At 34.9% G+C, this 17,433-nt stretch overlaps 1 protein-coding gene and 1 pseudogene across 2 annotated transcripts in view; one reads left to right on the top strand and one right to left on the bottom strand.

Moving 5' to 3' along the window:
* Positions 1-1,494: 1,494 nt before the first annotated feature.
* On the top strand, positions 1,495-2,222 carry LOC308552151 (large ribosomal subunit protein eL29 pseudogene; annotated as a pseudogene). The gene has a single exon. The product of its transcript is annotated as a large ribosomal subunit protein eL29 pseudogene (transcript).
* Positions 2,223-15,107: 12,885 nt separating this feature from the next.
* EXOC5 (exocyst complex component 5) overlaps positions 15,108-17,433 on the bottom strand; it is a 42,207-nt gene continuing 39,881 nt past the window's right edge. The window contains exon 18 of the mRNA XM_081143545.1: positions 15,108-17,256. Coding sequence (XP_080999671.1) covers positions 17,068-17,256 — 189 coding nt within the window. The 3' untranslated portion in view covers positions 15,108-17,067. The remainder of the gene's footprint in view (positions 17,257-17,433) is intronic.

Below are 17,433 nucleotides of genomic sequence, written 5' to 3' on the forward strand. Positions count from 1 at the left end.
ATATCTCTTTTTTCTGTACACCCAACCTATTTTTCCCCAAAGCACTTATCTTCTAATATATCATAGAATTTACTTATTAATTATATTGATTGGCTTCTGCTGCTAGAAAATAAGCGCAACATCTGGGATTTTGTTCACTGATGTATCCTATGTGCCTATAACAGTGTCTAAAACATTGTAGGTGTTCAGTAAATATTTATCAAATTGAATGATAAATTGAATGAATGATAAAATGAACCCTCGAGTGCTGATAGGGCCTCTATCCTAGACCAATAAAACTCTATGAAGTAGAGCAACAATTTTCAACCTGTGTGCTGCAAGAATTCTTAAAACATGCAATACCTATTTCCCTCTTTTCCCTTATATTGTCAAAAAAAAAAAAAAAAAAAAAGACAACTACCAACACAATAGCTGTCCGGTTGTGAATGAATCAAAATTATACCTATTTTTTTTTGTTAGATCAACAAAATATATATTTTTGGTGTCAGCAGCATTTTGGTAGTGTGTGCCATGAGATGAAAAAAGTTGAAAATAGCTGAGGTAGAGTTTTGTGGTGATCCCTCACTGGAAATGTGCCGCATTGACTTCTAAACTTCGGGCATCCTTCCATGAAGAGCAAAGGAGACACTGGGCCTCTCCACTCACATGCCTGTGTTGCTGCTCATTTGCAGGTTTGTTAACTGGGCAAAAATAACCTTAAAATGGGCCCAAGTTGTCTTTATTGCCCATCGTTGAACCTGGACTAAGCTTAGGGTCTGGCCTTGCCCCACGTTTAGGCAACGTTATTACCAGTTGGCCTATTAATTCTTACCCACTGGCTCTAAATAGCAAAGGAAAGACTCCCTCAATGTTTTATGTTGGCTCAGGTATTTCCAACCTCTGCTCATGCTATGAAGAGCCACATCAATATTCAAAACTTGCTGCATACTTAAGTATGAAAAGTATTTCTTTAAGTGTAAGAGCAAGTTTGAGAAGCTACACCAATCAAAATCCATGGTATGACTATTAACAGAGTTAGGCTCTAAGCAGTATTGGGATTTTTCACTTTTTAAGTGTTCTGGTTTTATGAAATGATCTGGCTTTTGGGGTTGCTGGGTAGTTTGGATTCCTGGTAGTAGATAAATCCATTATATTATGAGATATACCCTTTGGGGAAAATTATCTAGAATAGGCTCTTGTTACATGAAATTAGGAGTTCATCAGTTGATCTTGGAGAAACATGTGTAATCATTGTAAATCCAAATTCAGATGTTATAATCTGAGCAGCTGGTTTTGCAAGAAATATAACATGGTGGTTAAGAGTACAGGTATGAATGTCTGACTGCCCATGTTCAATCCTGTCTCTGTTCACCCCTACCTGGGTGGACTTACATTGGGCTTCTCCATGCCTCGACTCTTTCATCCATAAAAGGTGATGACAATATTACTATCTATCTCACAGAGGTTTTGAATAGATTGAATGTACCATTAAAATTACATCTGGTTCTGGTCCCAGGCACTTCAGGAGCCGCGGGCTTGGGCGCAGAGATGGCCGAGTCCAAGAACCACACTATGCACAACCAGTCCCGAAAATGGCACAGAAATGGCATCATGAAACCCCGATCACAAAGATACGAATCTCTTAAGGGGGTAGACCCCAAGTTCCTAAGGAACATGCGCTCTGCCATGAAGCACAACAAGGGCCTGAAGATGCAGGCCAACAACGCCAAGGCCATGAGCGCACGCGCCGAGGCTAGAAGGCCTCGTAAAGCCCAGGAGGTCAAGCCCAGGATCCCAAAGGGCGGCAGCCACAAGCTCAGTCGACTTGCCTGCATCGCTCACCCCAAGCTTGGGAAACGCGCTCATGCCCGCATCGCCAAGGGTCTCAGGCTGTGCCAGCCAAAGGCCAAGGCCAAGGCTCCAAACCAGCCCCAGTCCAGGCTGCAGGTGCAGGTGCAGCCCCAGCTTCAGCTCAGGCTCCAGCTCCCAAAGGTGCCCAGGCCCCAGCTCCCAAAGGTGCCCAGGCTCCGGCTCCCAAAGGTGCCCAGGCCCGACTCCCAAAGGTGCCCAGGCTCCGGCTCCCAAAGGTGCCCAGGCCCCCACGAAGGCTCCACAGTAGAGAGAGGCCTGTGTCTGCAGATGTGAGGACAGAAGGACTGATGCGACCCGCCCCCCCCCCCCCCCCACGCCCGGGTTACTGTCTGCATGGAGCTGGTGTCCTCCTGTGCTATTTGTACAAATAAACCTGAGTCAGGATCTGTCAGAAGAAAAAAAAATTACATCTGGCACAAAGTAAGTGCTCTATGAGTGTTAGCTATCAACATTAGTATTTCTGTTTAGTAGCTAGATATGGTGTTGGCTGTGCTGAGCTCTTGAAGCGCTAGAGAAATGCTTTTCCTAAATGCAGATTTAGATAGAACTCTCAGTGTTCCTATGTGGTGTTATTCAAATAAACTAATTTGGGCTTTGAGAAATCCACTGTACAGTGACTGGCCTTCAGGTCCCTCTCTCAATCATTTTAAAGCAGAAAACTAAATGGGCCTTGGAATGTGGGGAGTGTGGGGGTGGGGCAGAAAGAACCTCTTTTTTGAGTCTGGATTTGGAGCATGGAAGTTCTTGGAGAGTTTTGTTGATGGGCGTTAAATTGGGAGCCTGAGCAACTCCACAGGGTCCCTGATACTGAATTTCAGGCTCTTGAATCTAAGAAAAATCACTGCCAATGGCAGACTAAATCACTTTTGGAGCTGTTCTTTGGTTAGCCCCCAAGCATGCAGGAAAGCTTTATTAACCACTGGGACCTTAATTGGGGGGAATTCAAAGTATTAGACTGAAATTGTAACATTTTAATATTTTTTAATTGACTTTTTGTTACCAAGCCAGTAAAGCTGGAGTACACAACACTATATGTTTCTAGTTATATAGTTCTGTAATGTTTGCAGTATTTATAGCATGTATACATTACTTTTGAAATGAGAAAAGAGAAAAAATATTATATATACATGTGTTTTAGTCCACCTCCTCAAAAATTATTATAGTAGGGTCCTATCCTTTGAGGTCAGATGATCTTAATTATTCGACAAACAGCCCGATCCAGAAAGCTCTAGAAAATGTGCCTCCAAATCCCACAGTATTTTTAACAGCACCAGTAAAGGCTATGAATACAAAACTGAAGTAGTTCTGTTACATTCAATCACTTTCTTTCAAGTACCCTTTTTATTAAAATATAACTTAAATTCAGAAAGTGCACAAATTATAAAAGTACTTCTCTATAAATTATTAAAGTGAACAGTCTTGTGTAACTGTGCCCAAGTAAGAATATCACACCCCAGAAGCTATGCTCTTGAGACACTACCCTCCTTTCCATCTCCTCAAAGGAGAAGAGTAGAATTGCTGGGTATGCACATGCAGCAGAAAATAGCAAATAATTATCCAAAGAGCAATATATCTGTCCCCACTAAAAACGTATATGAATTCCTCCTGCTTCCCATTTGCCAACTCATGGACTTGTCAAGTTTAATTTTTGCCATTCTGGGGAATATGTAATGGTATCTTATTGTGCACGTGTTCTTTTAAAAGGTTTAATCTTTATTGTTGGAACTATTAAAGATGCCCCCCCCCACCCACCCTTTTTGGTTTTAATTTGCAATTCCCTGGTAACTAGTAAGGTTGAGCACCTTTTCATATGCCTATTGAGCACTGGATAACCTCTTTTGTAAATTATTTCAAATCTCTTGCCCATTTTTCCTATTGGAATATCTTTTTCTTAATAATTTGTAGAAACTTCTCATATATTTTGAATATGAATCTTTTTTCAATTATGCATAGTGCAAATAGTTTTCCTACCTTTTTGCCTTTTCAATTTAACTCCCAACAAATTTCTTCAAGAATCTTCATCCCTTTAAATCTAGTTCCCAAACCTCTAGGCCCCAGATTCAGAGGCTTTCTGTCCTAACCTCCTCACTCCTAATTGCAAAATCCATTCATTTTCATGCCTTAGCATGTTTGGAAGTTTCTAATTTAAATGTAATCCAACCTAGAGTTAATTCTTTTTATTTGCAAAGATATTTTTGCCTATACAATCATGTAGATAATTGCCTGTTACCTTCTAGAAGCTCTATTTTTCACATTTAGGTGCATAATCCACTTGGATTTTATTTTTGTGAATGGTTAAGTAGGGAGATCAAGATTCACATATACATATACTCCTCAGCACGAATTTTATAATAAATCAAGTATCCATGTATGTGTTAGTCTATTTCTGGACCATCTATTCTGCTCAAGTGGTCTATTTTTCTATTCTCTGGTCAATATTACAGTCTTAATTATCGTAACTTTGTAGTAAGTGTTAGCATCTAGTGATGAAAGTTCTCCGAACTTTTTCTTCTCTAAGAATATCTTGGCTATTATTGAACCTCAGCATTTCCATATAAATTTTAGAATCAGCCTGTCAATTTCCACAAGCTAGCTGAAATTTTAGTTAGGATTTTATGAAATCTGTAGATTACTTTGTGGAAAACTGGTAATATTGAATCTTCTGATCCGTAAGTACACATTTTAATGCCTTTCTGTTTTACAGTCTTATTCATAGATGTCTTACATGTCTTTCACTAGCTTTATTCTTAGGTATTTGATGTTTTTGTAGTAAGTATTTAAAATTTTCAAATTGTTTATTGGTATAAATAATTTGCATAGTTAATTTGTAGTATATTGATTGTGAATCCAACCACCTTGCTAAAGTTACTTATGATACCTTATCTGTAGACTCTTTGGACTATGTATACAAACACATCATCTGCAAATGAGTTTTATTTCTTCCTGTCTGCCTTAACAACTCTTTTTGTTGCATTATTGCCTTGATTAGAATCTCCATTACAATATTAAACAGCATCTTTGCCTCATTACTGATGTTGGGAATATTGCTTTCAGTATTTTTACCATTGTTTGCTACATACAAGAGTGGGCAAAAGTAGGTTTATAGTTGTGAGTACACGAGTTTATTCTTGTGTTATTTCATTATTGTATTATATTACAACTGTAATTCTACTTTTGCCCACCCATGTAACTTTTTTGTGGATACTGTCAGTCTAAGGAAATTCCTTTTAATTCCTAATTTGCAAAGTGGTATTATCATCAATAGGTATTGAATTTAATGTTTTTTCTGCTTCTTGAGGTAATTTTCCCCTTAATTCTGTTAATATGGTAAACTTCATTGATTTTCAAATATTTGATCAACTTTGTATACTTAAAATAAAGCAATATGGTTGTGATGGTTGTGATATATCTTCCTTTTTCTATATCACTGAGTTTGGATTTTTAATGTTTTGTTTAGGATTTTAGCATCTAGGCTCATTAGATTGTTTTTAATTTTCCCTTTCTTACAATGTCTTTGTTTTTGGCATCAAGGTTATGCTGGTATCATGTGCTGAAAATTTCTTCCTCCTTTTCTATTGTTTGTGAAAAATTGGTATTGTTTCTTCCTTTAATGTTTAGAGGAATTAAACATAGAAGTCATCTGAGCTTAAGTCTTCTTCACAGCAAAGTCTTCAATTATATATTCTATTTTAAATAGATATTAAATTGTTAATGTTTTCTATTTTATATCATTGTTATTCAGTTTTTAAATTTTTTTGAAGTGTAACCATTTAATCTAATTTTTAGTCTACTGGCAAAATGGTCGTATTAACCATTTGTTTTCCTTTTGTCCATAGAACATGTACAGAAGTTTCCCTCTTTTTTTTAATGAATCTTTGATTTCACAGAGAGAGGGAGAGGGAGAGAAACATCAATGATGAGAGAGTCATTGACCAGCTGCCTCCTGCACGCCCTGCTGGGGATCAAACCCGCAACCCGGGCATGTGCCCTGACCGGGAATTGAACCGCGATCTCCTGGATCCTAAGTCGATGCTCAGCTGCTGAGCCACGCTGGCCAGGCTCCCTCTTCTTTTCTGATATTGGTTGGTTCTGCTTTCTATTTTTCCTAATCAGTTCTTGCAGAGGCCTATCAGTTTCATTAGTCTTTTCAGAAAACCAATTTTTTTACTATTAAATTTATTGGGGTGACATTTGATGTGTACAACTCTAGGTATGGTACATCACCGGTATACTACATTGTGCTCACCACCCCAAGTCAAATCTTCTGTCACCTTATATTTGACCCCTTTAATCCTCTACTACCCCTCCACCCCCTTCCCACTGGTAACCACCATACTATTGTCTGTCTGAGTTTTGTCTTGTCATTTGTTACTTTTGTTTTATATACTACTCAGCCATAAGAAAAGAGAAAAAGTCAAGAATCATAAAGACTTCAGTCATATGTGGGATATAAAACATTTTTTACTGACCCCCTCTCCTGTATGTTTTATATTTTATTTTCCTTTTTTCCTATTTATTTTGATGCTTTAACCTTTTTAAATGGATATTTAAATTGTTTTCACTTTTGTTTCTTTTCCAATATATTCACTTAAGGCTTTAAATTTTTCTGTATGGATTACTTTAGCTGCATCCCACAAGTTCTGATGTTGTATTTTTACCATTCAGTTCAAATATTTTCTTTTATTGTAATTTTTTGACTTCTGAGTTAGGAATTAGTTTCCAAGTGTAAGAAAAAAATTTTAGTAAACTTTTATTTCTAGCTTAATTCCACTGTAGTCACAGAACATACTATGAGTAATTTCAAAAATTTGAAAACTTGTTAGGACATTAGAGTTTAGTACATAATCAATTTTGTAAATTTCTATGTGCACTTTAAGTAAACGTGTATCCTGCGGTTATATGTGACTACCACTTACTTTATAATCTCCTTTATAGAAAAATCAAATTATCAAAATATATTTTAAAGACACATCTCTTTACTGATGAAAGTTAAATATGCATTAAAATTAAAATATTTACTAAATATTTCAGAATTTTAATGAAATTTGTATTCACAAATTTCTTAGTTAAAAACATTCAATATTCTGTAAATGTTCTTTTGATCAAAGACGTTAGTAATCACAATGAAAATAACTTGATTTAATTGTTAATAAAATTGCTAAAGCAGAATAGAAAGCATCTGAAATATAAGAATGACAGTACATGGGGTTTTATCCTATCAGATTTAGAAATAAATTACTCTGGAGGATTTTGCTAATCCTTTGGTTAACTAGTAGCCTGCCTTAAACTACCAAGTTATGTCAAACTTCTAAAAGAACCAAAAATATGTTCTCAAAATATCTATCTGAAATCCATCAAATATAAGAAAATTAGTTTATGGTATACCCATAATCTGCAATTACATTTTCCACATACCATTGCCAAGGAGTCATTTTTGTTAACCTTGCTGGGATGTTTTCTTTGGGAATGCAGTTAAATATACTGGCTAAGAACTATGTTATAGATCTGCAGTGTCTTCCCAGAAGTTACCCAACAACCTCAGAATTAAAATGAAAAATTCTGTCTCTGAAGCGGGAATCAAGGTGTAAAGCACTCCTAGTTTGTAAACAGTCCAACTATAAGAAGTCATCTACATATTTCCCAATTTAAGCTTTCTAAAAGGACTGACTTCAGGGGGAAACAGGTGTCATTCCACTTGAGTCTATCCATTATGTCCATACACTAAAATGTTAGAAAGTTTTGGGGTTTTTTTGCTTTAAGAAAACTAAACAATTATATATTTGTCAAATAATGTATTATTCAAATTTTAAAACCACTCCCCTGTTCCAAAGACATAAAGGAAAATGGGTTTTCTTCTGCCACATTTCTAGTATTACCAAGGAAAACAATGCAGATTAAAAAGTTTAAAATTTTTTACATAACCTTAACTAAGTTCTCCTGGTAAGAGAATAGATGTTCTTCAATCACTCACTGACATTCCCCGTAAATCTGTCTGCTAATGTATATAATGTAAGTCAATAATTGGTATTCACCAAGATATGTAAGCTAAGAATCTTATAAATCTCTGATTCCTTCTCTCCCTTGCCCTCCACAGCCAATAAGTAACAATTAGCAAGTCCTATCGGTTTAATCTTCCAAGTGTTCCCAGAATCCACCAACTCCTCTAGTTCAGGCCTTCAACATCCAGATGAATGCAATGGCTCACCTTCTGCTTTCTTCTCCACTCATCCAATGCATACATTTCTATCAGTCATCTTTTTAAAGCTGTTCATGTCATTCACCTAAATCATCAATAGTTGGTTCTGTTCATGACAACACTTAAGACTCTTAATAAGCTAACCCCATTCCAGCTTCAAATGCCTTTTTGGATAGACCATAGGAGTGTAGGAGTCCTTCCATTCAGTGAATGTACCAGTGACTCGAGCACCACACCTTTGTGAGTCTCTTCTACCTGGAATGCCCTTTCTCTGCCCCATTTCCTGAAATGCTCCTTGCCTTTGTAAAGTCCAGCTGAAACATAACCTCCTTTTGTGAAATCTTCTCAGAGGTAATAGAACAAAATGGTTAACACACTGGCTCTGGAAGCCTTCGGGTACAGTTTAAATTCTGACACTTTTTAGATATATAACCTTGGCCAAGTTATCTAACTTCTCTGTGCCTCAGTTCCCTCACTTCCAAAATGAGAATAATAATAGTACCCAAGTCCCAGTGTGAGAAGTACAATATGTTCTTAGCAAGATGCCTGACACTTAGGTGTTTAATAAAAAAACAAAAGAACAGCTTTAATTACTTACCCTACCCCCTACTAGCCCATAAATTCAATAACTGTTTCCTCTGGGCTCTTACAGCACCTGGTTCCATGCTACTATTATGGCACTTATTAGAGAGTACTATAATTTGTTGCAAATATTAACTCCCTCACTAGGCTAGACTCATGATGACAGAATCTTTGTAGTATTTATCTTGTTATCCCTAACTTTTAATGCAGTGCCCGACAAAAAATAGAATTTCAATGTTTGTCAGATGAAGAGTGACTGAATGAAGTGATCCCACATAGGAATGGAAACTCCTTCAAAAAGCTAATAGAAGTAGTAAGGATGAAAAATGACCACAAATTTCTTTTCTTCTCACTTGACAATAGTTGCACAAAGTCATATAATTAGTAAGTAACAAAGCCAAGATGCACATCTGCCATTTGTTTGATTCAAGAGCCTTAGATCTAAATCACAATGGTAGATGGTCACTGCATGCTGGTAGCATTGAGGGAGGATTTGACTTTCAGATATTCTCAGTTGGTCTCAGATATGACTTCTTCAGCTAACTTATTTCTGACATCACTATAACCTCTTAATAGAAAGCCTGCATTTTCTTGCATTTAGGATTATAGAATTTTAGCCCTAGCAGTGATCACAGAGACCTAACAAGGAAACTGAAAGTTGAGTAATTTGCTCTTGTATATAGACTTCTAGTTCACATAAAGTTTACTTTAATATGCATCAAATACAATCCAAATATAGACTCCTTTCTCGCATAGTCGATCTTAAATGTATTTTTCTCTGATGTTCTCTGTCATTAATTAGCAACTTACTCTTACATTACAGGAGGTATATTATAGAAAAACATACGGCATGCATTTGAAATTTAATTCCTTCAAAATATAAGTTCCGTGTTTGGGGCACAAACATTTTACCATTCTCAATTCAGCTTTCCTGATTTGCTCACTACAGTAAAAGAAAAACACACCAAAAAACAGCTTCTGAACAATGAAATTATGAGTAACTTTTATTTAGAATTTAAAAATTTTTACATGTTTTCTCTAATAACTGTTTTAATTCCTCCAACTTTGCCCTAAACCCAAAGCTTTGGTGGAGGAATGGGGTGAGGAAGCCCTCCTCCTGAGTGAAGAGGAGAAAAACCCAATAGGGAATGTTAGAGTTCAAGGTGGGTGAGGAGGTGTCACACAAAGGAGTGTGTGTGTGTTTACATTCAAATATGTATGTGCGCTGTACACACACATGAAGCCCCCTAGCACTGTCCACTGAGGAGTGAGGGCAGTGGCACCCCAATCATAATAAGCACATCTCACACAAATCGTGGCTTCTAAATACCAATTTTCTCTAAAAGGTGTAAAAATGGCTGATTCCCAAGCTGAGACAAGGCAGGTACAAGATGAGTTTGGCAAATTCTGCACCCAAAAGAAAAAAATGATGATAACATGTCAAAAGGACACAGGAGCCAACGTGAAAGGAGCTCCCACTGGCCAAATGTGGGACAATTGAAAGTAAAAAGAAATTAACAGATAATCCACTGACTAGAAAACCACAAATCTCTACTAATATTAATAAATTAAATTTTGATTAAGAGCAAGATACATACATAGCTTAAAACTATCTCCCCACAAAATACTCAAGAGGGAAAAGCAGTAAATTTACAGTGAAGGAGCTTGATAGGTAGTACCTTAACCAACTAATCAAAATGAACATCATGAGAAATGAGGCAAGTTGAAATTGCACACTACCTGATAGGATGCAATGAGAACACAAATTTGCTTCTGTAATATCCCTGCCAAAAAAGCACAGCTGGAATCTAATCATGAGTAAACGTGTAAATCCAAACTTAGGGACAGACATTTTACAAAATAACTGGCCTATAGTCCACAGAAGTGCTGAGAGTAACTAAAGTCAAGGAAGGACTGGGGAACTGTTCCAGAGTGAAAGAAACAAGAGAACTTACAATCTGAGTTAACACATGATTTTGAACTGAATCATTAGAAAACATACATTATTGGGACAATTAGTGAAACCTGAATGGTGTGTAGGGATTAGCTGGGAGTAATAAAATCAACGTTAACTTCCTGACTTTGATGGTTGTATTGTAGAAGAATTCCTTCTTTCTGGATATACAAAAGTACTGAAAGGTGATATGGCATCATGACAGCAACTTAGTCTCAAAGTGGAAATTATTATTTGTACAGTATTTACCACCTTTCTGTAAGTTTGAGACTGTTTCAAAAATTTTTCTTTAGAAAGCTGAATGCAGAGAACCAATCCATAGATTCTTATTCTTGAAAAAGGAATTCATGATATTTAACTCCAAAAAAAATAACTTTAATTATGATGGATGGACTTCGTCCAACTCCTGTGTCCACTGTGCACACAAGTTCTTCAAAAAACTTTTAATTTTGTGTCATTAATTCACCCCAAAACTTTTCTCACAAATAACTTTCAAAATCTCATTTAAACACGCTCACACATGAGCACATGCACACATACACACACACACACACATTTCCTGTTAGGATAGTGACATGTTCATAGGTGTTCAGTAGAGAGAAGCTATGTGAGTTCTATTTTTAAAATCAAACAAAAATGTAGGTATTACTATAAAAATAACATCTCCCCCATGTGGCAAAAATTAAAAATACATCCCAAAAAGCCTAATATAGAGGCACTTAGTATTATTCCTTATAAAGTATTTTCACATAATTTCATGTGAATCCTCTAAATAGCACACAGCATTTGCAAACAATATACTTAGAGGTAGTTTCACAGTTTTCTTTAGGTCAGCATTTTCCAAATTCTATTTGGATAATATTCTCTATAGCAAAAAGCTGCAGGTTTAATAGAACTGCCATAACAAAACACCAGAGTTCAAAGGAACCAAATTTACCCACAGTATAAAGATTAAAATGATAGGCAGGCAAAAAGGGATGGCCTCATTCAAAAGTACCTGCCTATTTAAGATAACAGGGGCATCAAGAAGGCTTCCTACCTCTCCAAGATTAATCTAAAAAATTTGAAAGTCCACCACTGGGTATTAATTCCTTGGGAGTTGGTTCCATCCAATCTTCAGGCTTAGTTTATTAATATGAAGATACTCTGGAAGGGATAAAACATTTTCTTTCACTTAAAATTGCCAATGGTGAAAACAAGAAGTAGTCACTCATCTGAGCTATAAATGAAACTTATTCTAGAGTTCTTTTATTCTTAACCCTCTATACTTCTTCCTATTAAGTCACTAGTCACTGATAATTCTGTTTTACTGACCTTCCAGTGATTATAAAGTAATTTAAATGGTTTATGAAAGTAAACTTAATTCCAGTTTCAGACTTTTAAATTAAAAGTGGCTCAGTTGACTACTGTCTCTTCAACACAGTAGTATAAATATTAGTATCTGGGCTAAAATGAATTGTTGACCATCTTAATACATGTTGCACAGTACATATTAATATAGAAAAATACATGTTATCAGCAACATAATGTTGACCATGTTCTAATCCATTCCACCTGCTCAAATATTAGTGCAAATAATTATATATTTGTAATGCATCACTGCTGCCTAGTGCAAATCTATGCCTTCTGAATAAATGACTTTCCTCTGAGGTTGTTTGCTATTGGAGTATGATGTAATATATTCACATTTAAATTGGCTTTGTATGGTGAGGCAGACTGCAACCTTCTAAACTACTTAGAAAATGAGCAAGTGTGGTTAATTACTTGTCTCTCTCCCCATAAGTGATATTAATTACAAGAATTGAAGTTTACTATTACCTCCCAAATAACAGTGTTAAAGTATATAGGACCTAGTTTAAAAATATCATGGTTATCAGCCTAGCTTCTCCAAGTCACCAATCAAAATTCTTACTCTCTAATATATGATTTCTCTCTCATATACACTTGAGGAGTTGTCCCTCCCCTAAATTTGGAAAGAGAAAGGGTTGATCAGTGGCAGAAGTTAAAGCAATTTTTAAAAAGATTAAACATGAAATTTTTGACACATAAAAATGACTACCTGTTCTTAATAAACTGAGTACATTTTCCTTCCAGTATTAGCTATTTAAAAACTACCAATGCACTAAATAATTAACAGAATTGGCAAACTTATGACACTAAAATAGTCTGTTTTTGAAGGCAGAGATAATGGTTTCCTCATATCCTCCAAAGAGCTGTCATTTACTCCCATGTTACAAGGTACGATACAAAATACCTGGACTCTTTCTAGTGTAAAAATTATTAAGCAGAAACAGTATTATCATTATGTAAAATAATACTAAGAACTTTTTGATGGAAATATTTCTATTAGGTGCAAACTTAATATTCAATTAAAATTTCTAGACCACTTATAAAATTTTAAAAACCAAATTTAAAAAGTATGATCACACATTGGACGTGTTGAAAAAAAATCCAATAGCAAATGAGATACTCACACTGTATTTCAACTTTATAATCTAAACACTACAGTGAGAAACATTTGATGAAAAGAAAATCGGATTAAGCAAAACTAATGAGCCTATCAAAAAGGACCTATTTAATGTTACATAAGAACTAGATATAGAACATAGAGTAAGGAAGAGTTAGGTTTCAATCTAAGCCTTTTACTAGCTATAGATCTTGAACAAGTCTACTTAACCTTTTTGTGCCTTAGGTGTTTCATCTGTCGAATGGATATAATAGTACCCAACCCCTATGGCTGCTTTGAAATAAAAGGAGATAATATATGCAAAGGGCTTAGCACAGTGCATGGGACTTAAGTCAATAAATGTAGCTATAATTATCTTTATTATGCATCAAAATTTAAAAATTGTTTTTACTTTATGTAGAATTATTTACTCTAACAATATGGATTGGTCTTTTTCTCCAAAGTACACATGTAGTTCAGGACAGACTTTCTCAAGCAGAAAAAGTACTACAGGAACCAAATATAATTAAACTAAGTGGATGAAAGCACAGAATGTTTTGTATCAAATTCTCCATTAGAAATCAGCACTCAGTATATGCTGCTGGAAAACATCTCACATTTCTAAGTCAATGGGCAATATATGGGCAATGTGCAGAATATTTTTGCATTACAAAAAAGTAAAACTCTCAGGTGTGAGCTTTTTAAGTCACTAACAAATTATGCACTGAAAGACCTTAATTACTCTCACACACAGTTCAAGCATGCCTCAGGCACTGCCTTATAAAACATGACCACCTTAAGGGGTTTTGTGGCATTTAAGGAACCAAAATCTCTTTATCTGGATACTTGTAACTATTCAACATCACAGATGAGAAAAAGGCTTTTTAAGGAAGCAGTACATTCTCTACTTTGAATCAATCTACTGGCTGATAGTTCAATTATTTCACTAAGAGCCAGAAGGCTGATATTCAGACAGTGAAATATTTAAAATGAAAGAAACTAGTCTAAAATATACCATAAATTACTTAGCAGCAATCTTTTTGTTAAAACCTGTTTTTTTCTTTTTAAAATATGTTTTTATTGATTTTTTTTTTTTTTTAGAGAGAGAGAGGAAGGGAGAGAGAAATATTAATCAGTTGCCTCCTGCAGGCCCCCAACTAGGGATAGAACTTGCAACCCGATGTGTGCCCTGACCAGAAAGGAATCGAACCAGCCGCCTCTTGACCTCTCGGTGCATGGGAAGACGATCAACCAACTGAGCCACACCAGCCAGGGCTCAGCAGCATTCTTTAAAACAAGGAAGGTACTAGGGACTTGCAACCATAGTGATACTCATAAAATGAGGCTAATAACTGTCTTGGAATAGGCAGACAGCCAACTGTCTAAAGATTTCTCCAGCTGTTATTTAATAATTCTTCGTAAGGACTATTTATTCTAGCTATCTTTTTTCAGTATCATAACTTATACAATCTAGACTTCCTTCTTAAACTTGTGTTCTGTATTTCACTTTCTCTACCATTTTATGCAAACATAATATACTCAAGTATTTTGAAAAATAATTAATTTGCAATGTTTTAGAGCATATTTTCAACTTCAAAACATTACCTAAATACTGCCTGTTAGCTCATATGGAACTGCAGAAAATTGCAAAGATTATCCTTATTCAAATGTTGCCTAAAGTTACTAATATACAAAGTTACGTTATTGCTACCTAAAATTTTACCATATACATATGAAAAACGTTTTAATTATTAATCATCTCTTTTGAGCCATAAATTTTGGGCAAAATTTTGTAGTGGCTGTGAATATAAAAATATTTTAAAATTTGCAACATGAATATGAAGAATGCATGTTGCTTTATACAACAAAAAAAATTTTTTCCTTAGAGAATCTATTTAGGTGAAATTTCTAATCTTGGTTATACAGTCAAGTATTTTTCTGTTAAAAAAGGAAGTGAGAAGACCTATGCTATGAAAAAAAAGGAACATCTTAAAAATTTAAATAAAAAATAGTTTATAAAATTCCAATTGGATGTCCTTAAAAGTAAAAAATGAAGTGAAATAAAAAAAAAAAACCAATTGCAGGGAATTTGTTTATTGAGCATTAATGTTAACACTTCTAAATTAAGTATTCACGTATGCGTCTTCTTTGTCACTGCCCTCTCAATGGACATAATGGAAAATATTGCACAGTACTCAAGCATGGAAATAATTAACAAAATATCTATGCAACAAGTATATGCTGTACATTTAAAAAATTAATCCAAACAAAATAATTTGAAGCGCTTCTCTGATTTGGAAGTCTTAAAATGTTCTCTCATGTTTTATTTGAGGTCCCCCCACCCCATTTTTTACAAATGACACTGTATACAAAGAGTTCAAATAGCCAGTAAAACTACTGTTTTAAAATTGTTGGCTTTAAGTAACAGAGGTATAATTTGAATTCACATCAGAGCTTTCTAAAATGGCAATAGTACAAGCATTTAACTTTCTCTAGTATCCAAAACCTGATCTGGCTCTCCCTTGGCTAAGGAACAGAAAACTAGATAGCCTTCTAAAGCTTCCACAATTTCCTTAAATGCTTTAATAAAAGTTGGCATACTCCATTTCTCTTGCTTACCTTGATAACACTGGGCTAAACAGAAAATGAAGAAAATTCAGTCAACAGTAACTTAAATAGTAGCTAGCTCTAGACCTGTAAGTTTAGGTCAAGTGAATGACTATTCAGAAACATTCTTAAAAGAAAAGTAGTTTTCCAAAATTAGGCCAAAAAGCCTACATTAAGAGAAAAAATGCCAAGAATGAGCTGAACATTAACGTTTATCTGTTCCTATAAGACTATGAACAACACAATGGAAGCTGAAACACTACATATAGTTAAGAATGCATTCTCACAGAGCAAGTTTATAGAGTAATGGCCTTTTAAAATTTTCACTTGATGTTTAAAATTTTATAAGTGATTTATTATGTCACTATATTAAGCCAATTCAATTAACTATTCAGTAGGAATTGTTTCAGAAATGCCTTGAAAAAGATAATAACAGAAACTATCAATCTGAAAAGCAACTAACTTTGCAAAGCTCATCTCCAGATTTAGGATATATGTTATCTATCAATTCCAAATTCCTCTTAAAATAGAAGACTATGTGCATACTTAGCTATCCCATCTTATTCCAGTTTAGCATTAAAATAGATAAATTAAAGGATTGCACTGTTGCTAAACACTGTCAATATTTCTCAGATGCACCGTTTAGACTATACCTCACTTTTTTTACTTCCGTTATATTAAAATAATGAATAAATATGGTCCTTATGTTAAAGTTCTCCACCTTATCTTAAGTGAAATATAAAATAAGGTAGTTTTATTAATTTCTTGCTAGCAATGACTTAAAATCTGTTTACCAAATAAGAAATAGTAAACTTTAAGTTGTTGGTTTTTTATACCCAGAAAGCAGAAATGTTCTGATCCATTTCTAATATCTACATAAAACATTTCATCATTTTAGTTTAGTGTATAACATTTTTCTTGAAGTAGTATTATGGTTGTACCTCAGAAAAAATCCAATCAACCAACTACAGAAATTACGCTCAATTGTTAACCTTTTGAAAGAGGCAAAACGTTCTCTAGGAATACCTAAAATAACTTGATTAACAATCACCAGTGCTGAAAAGGTCATTAAAATTGATATAATAAGATGGTGAATTTCCCAATGGAATATGTTAAAGAACATGAACTGGGACACTGGTAACATCTCATCTGCCTTCTGACACTAAGATTTTCTAGGATGAAAACTGTGTAGTTTCTCAGAATTTGAAACTTATATGTTCAAGAATGGTATTAAAAATCAACTTAAGGGGAAAACACAAAATATGACTAGTAGTGTCCAAATTTCAAAAAAATCTCAAGGGTAAGTATGGCTGCTGTTTTCCCAAACAGTCGTTTTTCCATAAAGTGTTGGCTATGTCATAAGAAATCTCCTGTGCTTTCTATTAACCAAGGCCTGCTGAAGTACAACACATTTCCCTTATAAATTCAACCTCAGCTGAAATGTCGAGCAAGGCGAGCAGATCTATAGTCAACACGAAGTTGTACGAAGGAGTGAAGAATGTTCTTGTCCAGATTAGCAAGTTGTTCTCCTGAGCAGACCTGCTTTAAATTATCTGGGGCAACTACCAGAAGATTGCAGAGTGCATGCAGAGTATCAAAAAGCTGTAATACCAGTGGAATCTAAATTGAGATAAGAAAAAACACTTAATTAAAAACTAAAATAACTTCTAGTTTTACAATTAGTTTGTAAATTCTTCTCACGTATATATGTTAGTCTGAACTTACTAATATGGAAGAGTTCAGTATGTTAGAATTTTTAAAGGCTTCTGAAGTGTTAAAACTCAAAGATTTCAGTCA

Source organism: Miniopterus schreibersii (genome assembly GCF_964146895.1).
Source record: "Miniopterus schreibersii genome assembly, chromosome: 1".
NCBI lineage: Eukaryota > Metazoa > Chordata > Mammalia > Chiroptera > Miniopteridae > Miniopterus > Miniopterus schreibersii.